Source organism: Hakea prostrata, chromosome 1 (genome assembly GCF_041222555.1).
Source record: "Hakea prostrata isolate BN-2017 chromosome 1, UWA_Hpros_2, whole genome shotgun sequence".
In the NCBI taxonomy this organism is placed as follows: domain Eukaryota; kingdom Viridiplantae; phylum Streptophyta; class Magnoliopsida; order Proteales; family Proteaceae; genus Hakea; species Hakea prostrata.
In genome coordinates this window covers 2,383,832-2,398,759 of record NC_142600.1, presented here as the reverse complement: position 1 = coordinate 2,398,759, position 14,928 = coordinate 2,383,832, and the positions used below count along the sequence as shown (strand labels likewise).

The 14,928-nt window shown below is 36.1% G+C and overlaps 2 protein-coding genes across 3 annotated transcripts; one reads left to right on the top strand and one right to left on the bottom strand.

Moving 5' to 3' along the window:
• The first annotated feature begins 793 nt into the window (after positions 1–793).
• LOC149026606 (protein MIZU-KUSSEI 1-like) lies at positions 794–1,534 on the top strand. Its single transcript, XM_089153364.1, has one exon. It carries the CDS (start codon positions 794–796, stop codon positions 1,532–1,534), a length of 741 nt encoding a protein of 246 aa, XP_089009490.1.
• Positions 1,535–3,374: 1,840 nt separating this feature from the next.
• Positions 3,375–8,612, bottom strand: LOC149026605 (uncharacterized). 2 transcript variants are annotated; one of them, XM_089154519.1, is made up of 10 exons: positions 8,379–8,611; positions 7,884–7,979; positions 7,624–7,698; positions 7,353–7,421; positions 6,660–6,736; positions 6,154–6,242; positions 5,308–5,437; positions 4,639–4,729; positions 4,492–4,557; positions 3,388–4,161 (listed from the first exon to the last, which is right to left on the bottom strand). In XM_089154519.1, the coding sequence occupies exons 1-10, from the start codon at positions 8,544–8,546 to the stop codon at positions 4,042–4,044; spliced, it is 981 nt and encodes a 326-aa protein (XP_089010645.1). In that variant the 5' UTR covers positions 8,547–8,611; the 3' UTR covers positions 3,388–4,041. The 2 variants fall into 2 exon arrangements, with proteins under 2 accessions (XP_089010646.1, XP_089010645.1); XM_089154520.1 differs by lacking the exon at positions 6,154–6,242 and having other exon boundaries at positions 3,375–4,161; positions 5,308–5,454; positions 8,379–8,612.
• Positions 8,613–14,928: the final 6,316 nt, after the last annotated feature.

The window sequence follows — 14,928 nt, the reverse complement described above, 5'->3', positions numbered from 1 at the left end:
TAAGTGACAAAACTCGAGTCTTGCTGTCCCAATCATATGTGTCGTAAGAGAATATTTGTGAACCAAAAGATGATAAAATTATCCCGATCGAACCAACCAACATGATAGAAAGCCATCTCTTGAAGGAGTTGCCTGGGCTTCGGGTGGTTCACAGCCGCTGCAACTCAAGTCGCTGATGCCCGTCGCCAATACCAGCCAACCGTCCTCATCCTTTTTATAGACCGGTTAAATAAAATTTTTTTTTTCTTTTCTCTTTCTGAAAATATATGTAATTAACTGAGCATTGTTCTTCTTCCCAACAGACGCTAGGAATTAGGCGTCGGTCTTCCAACAGAAAGCTTCGCTGGAAGGTTTGATCCACCTCTTCTTCGGCATCTTCTATTTTTGATCAATGCATAAAATTCTCAACCCTAGTTTTTAAATTCAAGTTGCATCCGCAGATTCATAAAGTTCAGGTGAAGGTTGGATCATGACAGCATTTCAACGATGGACAACAAAACAGAAAGAATGTAAGACAGCAAAGGAAGGATCAAAATCCCTCTGGATCTCTTGCTTTAAATGCCTAAAATGCGAGCTGAAACCTGGACCGTATGAATTAATCAAATACCAGGGTGTTCTGTTAAAGCAATTATCTCATGAATATGTTGGAGACGCCATGAAATTAAGGACCCACGATTCAAGGGTCCGAAAGAGCAGCCGCACCCAAAGCTATACCTAACATGAGTCGTGACCAAGTAATTGTTTTCTCCCACTCTTGCCTACCTCACCATTTCTGGGTCTCAAAGACCCATTCATGGGGGAGCCAAATGCTTCTACCAAAGCTAACGGCAACGAACCAGAAGCAAAGGTGCCAAAGCCTCCACCACCGCCTCGTCCTCCGGTGTCTCTGGTGAAACCCTCGGAGAAGAAGAAACACAAGCCCACCAAGGTTGTTCGTGTCTTTCGTTCTGTCTTTCGTTCTTTCCCAATTTGGACTCCTGCTGTCTGCAAGTTCCCTACCCTCCCCGGTGCCTTACCAGATTATAGCACTCGCCCTTCCTCTACCACTCGCATCACCGGTACGATGTTTGGATACCGTAAAGGCCGGGTAAGCTTCTCCATGCAGGAAAACCCTAAGTGTCTACCCACGTTAGTGCTGGAGCTAGCCATTCAAACTAATGCGTTACAGAAGGAGATGAGTTCAGGAATGGTAAGGATTGCTCTGGAATGCGACAAGAGATCAGACAAGGACAAAGCTAGTATTATTGATGAAGCCATGTGGTCCATGTACTGCAACGGCAAGAAGAGCGGCTACGGGATAAAGAGAGAAGCCACGGATGAAGATCTAAACGTAATGGAGCTCCTTAAGGCTGTATCCATGGGTGCTGGTGTTTTACCAGGAAACGCAGAGGTTGAGGGTCCTGATGGTGAATTGGCTTATATGAGAGCCCATTTCGAACGTGTTGTGGGATCTAAGGACGCAGAGACCCTTTACATGTTGAGTCCTGGAGGGGATAATAGTCCTGAACTCAGCATATTCTTCGTCAGGATATGAGTGCCAAGCCATGCATATTTTGTAAATATCAAATCTGTGTATTCCTCTCTGATCCTTTCTGTGATAAAATAGGTGCTGATTTGTTTGGTGGGCTAGTTCTCACTATGTGCATGGGGTGGCACCCATATGGGTAGAGGATTCCAGTTCAAGTCGAGTTGATATTATTATCATGCATGCATGCATGAAAGATATTTCTCGCAGAAGAATCAAAGGACCAAAGAGCAGTGTTAATTGGTTACTTAAGCGAAAGAGAAAGCGTAGGTGTTCTTGGGAAGAAAGAATAGACTGTAAAAGTGGTTGGTGGCTGGCTTAAGGTATTCAATTAGGTGTATCAAATGAAGACAACGAAGAATATATATATTTCTTTTAATTGTTTACTTCTCTATACTTTTTGGGTTGTTTTTATTCGTCTATGTTTTTCCTCTCTATAATCTGCGAAATGTACAATTTTGCACAAATAATAGAGAATATGGATACTTACACTAGAGATTTCATATTACCAAAAAAAAAAAAAAAAAAACACTAGAGATTTCATGGATTTGTATAAACTTGCAATCAATTGCCTTCTCAAAGGTTACAGAATGTGAATGAATTGTTTTGCAACGATACAAATAAGCTAGTTTTGGTTGCTAAGATCAGAGATGCTGAAATAGAATTGTGGCCAGAGCCTCCAACGTCAGAGATTTTATTCGATCAACATTGTCAGACGTTGTTTTAACTTCCACCCTCTGTCCTCTCTGTATTTAATGTTTCCATTTTGATCATCGGCATCGGCATCAGCATCAGCATCTTCCAGTGCACGAAACCGAATTCCTGAATCTTTTCAAGATTGCTAGTACTGTAGTACATGAGGCAACTCTACCAAATCAAAGCCCGTTTGTCACCTATGTCCTTTTTCTGAGACTCATTCGCTGCCATGGATGTTCTGAAATTCTTTGCGCATTGTGGGGATATCGATTATACGATGGTGATTTTTAGACATATTAGTTCGCCTGATACATTCTGTTTTTAAGGCTGCAGTCGAACACCACCAGCGACCAGGGCAGTATGTTAACCAAATAAACACCATTACACTCCCTGCCCAGGTTCTGTTTGGTGTAAATTTATGAGAGGAATGTGGTTTCTTGGAACATTATCATATCTGGATTTTTGGATTCTGGGAAATCAGGAAATGGCTTAAAGTTGTTTAGGGAGAACATGAAAATTGGATTGAGAGGTAGTGATACAGCAATGGTTAGTGTTCTTACAAGTGGCAGGGCTCTTAGGTTGAAGGAAGGCAAGTCTGTTTATGGGTTTCTCGTCAGAAATTTACTTGGATTGAGCTTGATTCCTGGCACAGCTTTGATATGAAGTTATGAACTATAAACTTCAAAAGGTAGAATTAATATGCATGAAAATTGTTCGATGGAATGTATGCTGGGGGAAGGAATTTAGTTTGCTGGAGTGCTATGATCTTGGGACTTTGCATTCATGGATGTCCATAAGAAGGACTGAATTTGTTTGTAGACATGCATTGTGTTAAGGTTGGACTTAGAAGACGAGCAAAGTGAATCTATTGAGACAAAGAACCATGGATGGAAGGACATAAGAGTTATGCCAAATGAGGCTACTTATGTTGGTATCTAATGTGCTTATGTTGGATTGTTGTCAGAGGGGGGGGGGGGGACTTACTCCACAACATGACCAAGTATATAGAATAAAACAGAATTTTGCATGCTACTGGTGCATCGCTCATCTCTATTTTAGCATTTGACATATTTATTGAGGCTGAAGAAATTGTGCACCATCCCAGTAGAAAACAATGGAGAGGATTCTCTAGATTCATTGATGTTGAGTGGGTTGCTTGGATATGTTGGTTCCAAGGAGATGTGCATATGGGAGAGCATTGTAAAATAGTTGGCTGAAGTAAAGCCTCATTTTATAATCGATGTCTATATTGCTTGTTGTTGAACTTGCATGCTGCATCTGGTCATGTGGGAAGATGCTGCCAAGGTGAAGGAACTGGTAATTTAACAGAGAGAGGCCGGCTAAAAGATATTCCTGGTTTTAGTCTTCCTCACTTGAATGAAGTCATTCACAACTTCGAAGTGGGATACTAATTAGTAATTACAACCAGGCATGGCAGAGGTCTGCACTATGATGGATGAACTTCTGCAGCAACTGAGGATGTCAACTGCTGGTTTTCTTACCGAGTGAATATATAATAAAACTGAAAACCAGCCCTGTTTTGATAGGAAATAATCAATGTTCTTACACATTTGTATTTACTCTGACAACCAAATCAATTGTCTTCATGTTTGTAAAAACAGGGACCTATAAATGAGTAGGTTACATCTTAAAGAATATACAAATAAAAATCAGAATGATCAGTTGATTCTCGAACCATCTGATTCAAGTGCTACTCACCACAACATTTTGAAACCATATTTGAATGATTCTTGTTCTTGACCATCCAAATGAATGGTAAGGGTGCATTTTTCTGAATGTGCTCCACAGAGACATTTTGATTATACACCATTCTCGATTGCTTCAATGCACTCTAATACTGTTGCCTTCTTCGACATTGCTGATATTAGGGCTTCATGAGTAGCCTTGTTATTTTTTAAGAGGGATCCAGCAAACAAAACCTGCATTATATTTTCAATGGTCAGCATTTATAGGAACATTCCTAGGTCATGTTATGAGAACACTTAATGAATAGATAGCCGAGGACAGAAACCATAGCTAGAGAACATGGACACTGACTCATGGCCTGGAAAACCAGGAGTAAATGATGCATCAGTTTGAACTCTAAAAACTGATCCTTATTTGGTAAAGAACTACCAGAAGTACTTGAGGTATTAATATAAAGCACCATCATTGACTTCTTGCAACAAGAAAAGTCAGTTGACTAATGAGTATTCAACTTTGATCATACAAATGAGTAGCTATATATACGAGATCGATGAAGAACTTACAGCCCATCTAGTGAGATTCTGTTGCTGTTCTTTGCTGATTTGTGGCTTGCTTCTGTTAATAAATCTCTGAAAAGATCAGGACAAAAATTATCTGAGATCATGGTCACCTCACAGCATATATAGGATGCCTTTGAAAAGTTAACAAACCTGAAGAGTGAACAGATCAGCCGATTGACCAATTACTTTATCATATTTCAAACCCTCGGCTGCCAACCCAGCCATTGATACCACTGCCAACCTGAAGATGCAAAATGTTTCCAATGTAAAGTTTCCTACTATAAGGTAAGCCATCTTCTGCTTCCTCACCAAAATTCAACAGGGTTCCTGCCCAATGAATTAATGGGATTGGCAATTGTAGACTATTTCACTTTATTGACCTGAGAAACATTCCTAAAAGTTTTTTGCCAGTCCTACCTATAGCAGAGACTAGAACAATTTGCCAAATACAACACCCAATGCTGTAAACCATAGAAGGTTCAAATCCAACCAAATGCTGCTTCAGATTTATTGAAGAGCTTGGACTCAAAATATGGCTAGGGTGATGAAGTTAATTCCTTGATTTGGATGAGCCACAAATTTATCCAATGCGTACAACAAATAGCATATAGGAACTCTTATTTTCTTTAGAACTTCTAGTTAGCAACAATGGTCATATCTCATTCTGGAAAAGAGAAAATCATGTCCGCTGTTTGTAGTTCACTTTCATAGTTACTAAGCCATTCAGAATTTTGGGTAGAAACATGTTACTGTTGAGGTCATTTTCTAGCATTTTAAAAGGGAGAACTCAAAAATAAAGTATAACTATAAGGCAAATACCTGTCTAATTCCTTTGCATCAAGTTGACCACTGTATATGAGCTTTTCAAGCTTTTTATCAATCAAATTGACATGCTCTTTTCCAATATCCAACGAATACCCCAGAATTGGGAGGCCAAGCAAGTAAGCAACTGAAACTCGAGGAAAGCTAAATTTCATTAGATTATTTTAGTACAACAGACAGAAAAATTGAACTGGTACTCGACGATAACTGTATTTCATTAGATTACCGTGTACACTCCCATGTACATTAACTGTACTATTAGCTTGGCATACTGGTATATGGTCCTAGATGCATTCAAGTTGGACCCACTATCTAATGAGTCCCACCATTGCGATTCTTAGGTAAAACCAAGCAGGAAAAAGATAAGGATCAGTTTTGTTGATTCCAAAATCTTTAGACATTTGATTGACTGGCAGCATAATATGTTGAATGGATTAGAGAGATGAACTCAAATGAGTAGTCAAACATTTTGATGTATAATGGGGCATATTTTGTAGATAGTTAAGAAAGAAATCTACATGCTTAAACCTTCTGGTTTGGTAATTTGGTAGTTAATTAGGAAGGAACTATTGAAGGCAACTAAGTTGAACAAGGCTATCAAGGACTGGAGAAGGTCCTTTGTTTTGAGACAGATGTCTTGGATGCACCAGGATGCGTTAATGCATGCACGGTTCTGATCTCTCAAATAAGAACTCTTGGTTACATGTTTCTTCCAATCCTTAGGCCTCAACCATCTTTCAAGTCATATCACCATGCATGCACATCTCATGCAGATTCACATTTGCAAACTGAGTGACTTATCATATATCGTACAGCATCATAGTCTTCATACCAGCTGATTACCTAAAAAATGAGCTGCCTCATGTGTAGCAATTCTGTCCTGGTAGTCGGGGAAAACTGACGAGAACCCACCGATGGCAGCCTGAAGAAGCCTACAACAGTAAATCAAGCAATTGATTCAATGGAGTGGCAGCGAAAAGGGCAGACACAGGGTACCCAATAGAAATTTCTACTTTGGATTCAAAATGCTGAGTTGGGTGCTGCATGCCCATGGATTTCTGTTGATTCATACTCCAATATCAATCCTTAAATCATTGGTGGAAGCAGAAGAATAAGATTATTTTGTCTCTAAGATTTATAGGTAGCTTCATCTACATTCTTGATTTATAAGTGCAAGCAGACTTAAAGGACTTGATAGATCAGAAGGTCCTCTGCAGACAGGTTCCCCATCTATTCATCAGGCTAGTTGAGGTACTAAAAAGAGGGAAGTAATGACTACTTCCCCGCCCTCCCATTCTAGGCTGCAGATTTTGAGAATCAGAATGGCTAAACTGTACTTTGAAACATACCCAGGACTGATACTGCCAACAGCCAAAACTATCAAAGAGATGCTCCCAATCAAATATGGCACAAAAAATCCCCAGTCCTGCAATGATTTAAAATGTGATTAGACAATACCAGGGATGCACTATTTCCACAGCTCAAATAGAGGAGAGAAAATAAAAGTATTCAAAGCTCAGTGGTGATTATGGACCATTAGCTGATAAAGAAAATTAAGCTATCACCTTAGGAACAAAGACAAGAGAAATATGTAGCTTTTATTTGGTCTAGCTCTTTCAGGTTTACAAGGAAGATATACAAAGTTGGACAAAATGATAGAATATATGGAATATGCAAGTTTAGTCCCAGAAAACAATATGTAACTCCCTGAAAATAATCAGAAAGAAGATTTTCCACAAGAATATTCTCTGTAAAGTCATTGGAGAAACTTCTTCAACAAAGGATTTGTTTTTTGGATAATATCTTCAACAAAGACTAGAACATAAGGAAATGAATTCTTTGTAGGGCTCTGGCCCAATTGCTTTTTTAATGTCTCCCCATCCTCCCTTCCTCCCCTTCTCTCTTTTGGTTAAAGAATTCTTTATTTATCCCCCCCCCCCCAAAAAAAAAAAAAAAAAAAAAAAAAAAAAAAAAAAAAGGAAAAAGAAGAGAATAGAACATGAGGAAATGTAAAACAAACAAAAAAGAGAAAAATAGATTACCCCAGGAAGTTGGCTGGTGAGAACACCCAGGAATCCCGTTGTCCCCACCACTGTGAATAGGAAAGCTGCCTGCATTACTGGAACATATCAAATTGGTGAACAGTTGGTCCAAAAACCAACCCAGTGACACGGTAGTCTCCACAGAGAAGAAACTCACACCAAACAGAGGCTAGTTCATTCATGAAAACTAGTTATCTAATCATTGGAAAATTAAACAAGAACAAATCAAATGCAAGACACAAAATATTTCAAAGTTTCTAATATTACTTACATCATTTCTAACACTTGGAATTGCAAGGTTCTCTGCATTTTTTATTCCAAGAGTAGTAAGCTCCCGCAATGATGTCTGCATTGATGGTTTGCAACTCTTAACATATGATATTACTGCAAACCTATGAAACAACTAATAAATTGTGAATGTTGTTAACAGATAAACGTCTTTGATGTACGGGCATGAGTTTATGGATGTGTTTATGTTTGAGTAGCACTTGCCCAGAACTGAGAACTTCACACTTGTAATGGAGGACTGACCATACGGCGTGATACATAAGGTTGAGATTTCCACTTTTTGGCCCAACCAACTTCATTCAGCTGATCAAGCACCACTTTGACAGCATCACTATCATTCTGGTACCAACCCAGAAAAACCACATCAGAGAAATATTTCATTAACAATTGCAGAGCTCATGCGAATTATCAGCTGCAGTGTAAGAGTTTCAGGTATTCAATCCAATATATGGCAAACATACGTATGATTTGAGGCTAGCAAGGTAATCATGTTTCCCTTTAGTTTTACTTAGAAAGATCTAACAGATTTGTTCCAGAAGGATAGATTAAATTGTTTCCGCTGTTATTGTCTATATTGTGGTTTGATTTGTTCATTTCTTCCCCATCACAAATACTCCGAACACTCAAAACAAAATTTGTTCTCTCTCATGAAAATCAACAACAATATCATCATCCCAGTAGAATCGAGAAAAAGAAAGAGGACCCAAGAAAAAGAGAGACAAGAGGGTAGAGCAGAACCTTGGCAATTGCAGCTTCAAGACTCTTAAGATCAACTCCAGGAGCAGCAGAAGAGGCTTTAATTTGCCATTTTCTCTGGCTGGTGGAGGTCTTCCAATGACATTTGTTAGCGAAAAGACCACCACCCCTTATTATTGGAGAGACGAGGGAGAGAGCAGAAACAGACATTGCTGCGTTTCTCGCAGTCTCAAGTAGGTAGCTCACTTGAATGATGAATCCTTCAAATGGTGAAAAGAGATAACGTTCACCTACAGATTTTATGGCGCTAATGCGTCGCGTGGATTTTTGTGAGTGTTACATTGACGATAAGGTCAACCCTCGAAACTCACAGGCCACTTGTTTGTCGTCAACCGTTAGATTGGCATATATAATATCAAGATCATAAGAATTTTACCCAAGAAAAAAAAAAAGACAATGAGAACGGATTATTCCAATCGGATGATCATCGATCATTGGATCTCGTCATGATTAGTCACTAGCAATATGATCTACTAAATCCAATTTCATCTATGGGCTGCCCAAAGCGAAGAGAGTTCAATGGGCCTAGGCTTCATAGAAGCCCAAGAAAACATGCTTAAGCTTTACCAAGCCCAAAAGAATTGGGGGACAAACCTAAAACTTATTTAGGACAAATTATTTGAAATGGACAAAGAGAAGAAATGAGAAAGAAGAGATTATTCGGAGTGTGGATCATCTCCCCTGACTTGTGCTCTCTTGACAACATTACAGTCACAATTATGTGGGGTCTACAAGTAAAAATTATAAAATATTAAAAAAAACCCTATCATCCTAATCCTATAGACCCCTGTAATTAGTGGTTGACAACTGTCTGTCGGGTGAGACGATTTGGACTCAATTATTCTCCCCCAAATCTTTCACTAATTATGATTATATTAATAATTACATTTATATTTTCTAATTTCATATCATTTATAGATTACTAGAAAGAAAGACATTCATACATGCCTCTTAAAGAGGCTTATTCAATAAACCCCATAAGCAATGAAAAATGAAAGAAACAGCAATAGAATTCCTTTTCCATGTGAAAAAGGATAAACTAATTTTCATGTTGTTTCTTGTTACATGGTGGATTTATCTTAATGTTTAAGAACATGCAAGTACATGCATACCTAAGCAAGGTTTAGAGTATCGGTATCGAGTATCGTATCGATCATTGATTTTAAGAGATGTATTTTTTAATTGTCCTATATCGAATATTAAATCGCTCTAGCTAATGTATTTTAGTGTAATTTAATATAGAGACGTATCGAGATGTATCATATCGGTTGGGTCAAATATGGATACGTATTGAGAACTATCGTATAGTATTTCAGAATACATTAACCCTTGTACCTAAGTTGAGTGTTGGTGATAAAAGGGTATCTAATTATTCATATTATATTTAAATTACTGGGAAGTGGTGGGTCTTAAAACTATAGCTTATGTATCTTTAGGGATAATCAAACATGATATGTTAATTAACTTAATAACAATGTGGCACACGAAATCTGGATGTGAGTCAAGTGGGCATAAAAACACTAATCAGACCTACTAGACAAGTCGATATCTCTCACACCAACACCAACTTGGGATAAAAAGAGATCCTGAAGCTTAATATTCCATTGGTCCAAATTTCTTTTGACATCAGAATTCCAATTCCTTCATCCACTTGGCCCAACTGCTCCATATTAATTTGTTTTTCCAAAAAAGTGAAAAGATGATTTAGATGATTTTTTTAATATTTTTAAAGTAGGTTCCATCTTCCATTTATCTCCATGTATAAAATATTAGATGTTAAACTTCAAGTGAAAACTTTTACGTTTCAAAATAAATTTTTAATGTTTACTTGAAGTCAGTAGAGTATACGTTTTAAAAAATGTTGTTTGGAGGACATTCCATTTTTTTTTAACTTTAGTTTTTTAGGGAAGCGAATAGTTTGAAGAGCAAAGTTTTGAATCTCATGTCATAACTCTTTTGTTGTTTTATATGTAAGTTAAACAGTAACAAAACAATGATCTTTCTGTTCGATGTGATTGGTTTTGGGGGTAAAAAATGTCCAAAAGAGTTGAAACTTGAACACTATTTTTTTGTTAGTATTGTAAATGCAAACTCAATTTTAGTTAGTTTTGTCAAGTAAAACATTGAAGGCGCATTTGTTAACCTTTTGTAGAAAGAGTTTTCAGCATTCTTCTGTTCTTTGGAAGGGAAGAACATGTTAAAGACATTTGTTAAAATGGTTTGTTATTTTGTTCTTTAAGACCGGACCGGTTTGAAAAGTGGTATAAAGAACACCTTTTGCAGGACATAAAAAATATATTTTTACCAAAGAACAAAAACAAAAGTGATAAAATTGGTCCCCATTAAAACCTTAAAACGAGTTTAACAAACACCAATTTATTCTAATAGTGTTTTGATAAATATTTTTATAATGAGTTTATCAAACACCCATTTTCCAACCAAAGAACAATATTTTAGCACAGAAACACTAAAAAATGGTATTGCATAAGAATTGGTCTCTTGGAATGAAAACGTTACCAAAGGCGTGCTGAATGGCTACTTTTTAAAGGAAAACCTAAAAACAGATAATCATTTAATTTTTCCAAAGAACTTCACCAAAAAACGAATCACAATAACATATGATTCCAATCGGAAGATCGTGGATCATTTGATCTCGTCATGATTCATATGATCTACTAAATCTAATTTCATCTATGGCCTGCACAAAGCGAAGGGAGTTTAATGGGCCTACGCTTCACAGATGCCCAAGAATCTTGGGAGACAAACAAAAGCATGCTTAGGCTTGTTACCAAGCCCAAAAGTACTGGGGAACAAACGTAAAACATATTTGCGAGAAATTATTTGAAAAATGGGTAGAGAGAGAAAAGGAGAAAGAAGCTAGAGATTATTCTCTCCCAAATCTTTGAGGAATCATGATTATATTGATAATCAATCACAATGTATCTTTTCCAATTTCCACGTGTTGTTGAGAAAGACATGCTACGAACGTCCATCCGAATTTTCCGTTTAAGAACGTTGTTTTGGACCACGTAAAACATCCATACCTAACTTGGATGTTGATGACAAAAAGTAACTCAAATTATATTTTCTTTAATTACTAGAAAGTTGTATGTGTTAAGAATTATAGCATCTGTATTTCCAATCATAATTAAACTTGGTTTTTGCTGACACAAGAACAATGTGGTACATGAAATTTAAATGTGAGTCAAGTAAGCATAAAAAACTAATAAGCCCTAGATTAGTTTACATCTCCTACACCAACTTGGGATAAGAATGATCCCATTGCTATTACCGAGAAAAAAATAATCCCAAAATCTTAGTGTTTTATTGGGATTTCTTATTTATTTATTATTTTTTTTCATCAACATTCCAATTGCTTCATCCACTTGACCCAATTACGTACTCATATATTGGTTTGTTTTGCAAAACGTGAATAAGGTGATTTCATTTAAATAAAATGAAAATTTTGAAGTAGGTTCCACTAATCTCAATCTATGAAATATTACTTCAAATGCAAATTTTTAAGTTTTAAAATAAATTTTCAATGTTTTTCTTGAAGGTAGTAAAATAAGTTGTGAAATGTCATTGGAAGTTTTTTTTTTTTTTTGTTTCGATGTTTTTCCTTTAATAAGCAAATAATAAATATGATTTGCAAGTAAGTTTGGGACTGGAGTAGCTAGTTCATATTTAAAAGGATGTCTAGCTAGGCACTTGACCATGATGGTGAGCATGAAAATTATATATAGATTTGATAGGTAATTAATGCGCGCTTATTCATTATTATTATTTTATAGGCATGCAAGATGTCACTCTCTAGCTAGTTATGTTGCTTTTATTAATTAGTAGGTAATGCAATTGCTTGGGTAAGTAATAGTTTACTTCATTGAAGGAAGGCCGAGCAATAGTACTTTCACACGGTCTTATTCTTATCTTATCCTTAGCCACATCAGTTGCGCATTAAATGGATTTGATGAGAGGACTTAAAAGGTTTTTTGTGATATGTTTTCTTCAGTACCGTTATCACTTCGATCCATGTGTTATTGTTGAACTTGTAACTTGTAAGCAGAAACGAAATAAAAGAATTGCATTAAAGTCCACAACATGTCGGTTTGCAAAGGAACAAAAAATATCATGCCAGAAAGTCTTTGATTTGATCCTAATGAATGAATCAAAATCCGCCAGATTTTAAGTTGTATTCATAAAACAACTATGAGAAGTCCTCTCTAACATGAAAAACAACTAACTAGTTTAAGATTTTTAAGATGAGAGTCTCTAGCTTGCATGCACTGGCGGCTACTAGTCCAGTTAGTTAATTCCCTAGCTGCTTGGACATTCAAACCTTATTGACTTTACAACATAACATATGGTGTAGCTTAATTTTTGGTTCAAATGATGATGAAATGTTGTTGTTATACAATAATTTTTCAAAGGAAAGCGTTTGGAAAGGGAGGGAGGGAGGGAAGGTTGGGTCCATTTTATCGTTTGAAAAATATTATTTAACCTTAACATCCGGCTTTCCTTGCTAAGCAATTGAATAATATATATTGCATAAAAAAAAAAAACCAAAACCAAAAACATGCACTGTAAGATAGTTTAATTTAATGAGAAAAAGCTATGAATTCAGTCCTCAACACATGCTGGATGCATGTGAAAGAACAAAAAAGTTGCAGTGCTTTTCGTTATCTAATCTGTTTCGATCTCCATTCAAAATCACTAAAATGATCTTAACGTACAGTAAATTAAGTGATTTTGGTGCGTGTTTAAAACATTGGGTTTTTTTTTTTAATGCGGCTTCGCATTAAAGCAGTGAATAATACAGCTAGCCAAAGTTTGGATTATTGTGGTGTGAATTGGGTTCTCACTTCTCACAGTGTCACCTCAACTAACCCACCAACTCTTTCTCTCTCTTTTGTCTCAAAGTGATGAAATTTCTTTACTGATCAGAATTTTTGGAGGAATGCCAATGGCTTTTAGAATCAATCAATCAAAATAAATAAATAAATAAATAAATAAATTCATGAAGGAATTGATGAATGGCTCGAAGGCAGATGAACTGGGCTTGGCCAATAATATTTTACAAGTTTGCAAGCAATTGTATGTTTGATGAAAGTTTACCGATTGGTAGATGAAAAAGCATGTTTTCCAATCTGTCATTCCATTTGCATCCATCAATTCATTTCTGTTGTTGTTGGGGGGGGGGGAAAAAATTCAATTAATTTCTGTTGTTGGGAAAAAAATTAAGGTAAACTGTTAACTGAATAGTAGTAGATGACAACACCACATCAAGTGAAATTATATTAAACTATCGGTGGTGTTGTTTTATCATAAGTCTAAAGAGTTGCATATGAAGCAAATAATTTAATTTGATTATGAAATAAAGAAACAAGGATGTCATTCATATATTTATAGCTAGAGTGAGAAATCCCCATAAGCTCCTCTTTTCAATTCGGAAAGCAAGGTCATTGCTTACTGTCTGTTGGCGCATGTGAGCGCGGGCTTCCCTAGGTTCAGGGAGGCATGACACTCTTCCAAATTTTTAAATTTTCCTAGAGAAACTTTTTTAACACTCTTTTCATGTGTAAGATGCCAGCACTTACCACTTCTCATTGGAATTTTTTTTTTAATAACAAATGCAATAGATAGAAAAATCATTGTATTTAACCAACAGGGATTGGTCCAAGTGGTAAGCAACTTGGTTCGTTTAAGCAAAGTTTTGGTATTGAAACCTTGTGGATGCAAAAATTCTCGCTGGGAGACTTACCCACCATAGTCAGGTGTGCGACCGAGGTCGAACACCGGATTAGTTAGGGCAAAGCCTTAAAACCGGGGTTGGCAACCGAAAAAAAGAAAAAGAAAGATCTTTTTATTTTATCTTATTTTTATAATAAAATAATGTAAATTTTGAATTAATATTTAATATTTTTTTAATATTAATAGTAGAAATTTTGACCTCATACGTTGCATGCATTTATATATATTTTTTGTGGGAGAGTCTATGGGATTTTGATATTACAAGCAGACCCACTAAGGGGCGGGAGGCCATGGCCCCCGAATTAAAATTTTTTTTTTATAATTCCTTTAATTTTTCACTTTTTATATTACTTTATATCGTTTTTCTCATTTTTTTTTTCTCTTCTCACATGTGAAATATCACTATTTTGGCCCTCCTCAATATTGAAAATAATTTTAAAAAGTAAAATAATGGATATAAATGTCATCCTTAGTTAAAATCTTATTAGATATTCAAAATGTCATTTCTCTTCTCTCTCTTATCTTTTATTTCTATTTATTCTCTTCTTTTTCTATAGACGTGGCCCACGTGGGTTAAAGGAAATTAAAAAAAAATAAAACTCTTATTAGATATTCAAAATGATTAAAGGAATTTTTAAAAAAAAATCTTATTAGATATTCAAAATGTCATTTCTAATTAAAAACTAACTCTTCAATCTCTATTTATTCTCTCATATCTCTCCTCTCTCCTCTCATCTTCTTGTTTATTCTCTTCCATTTCTTTCTTCCTTTTTATGCTTCC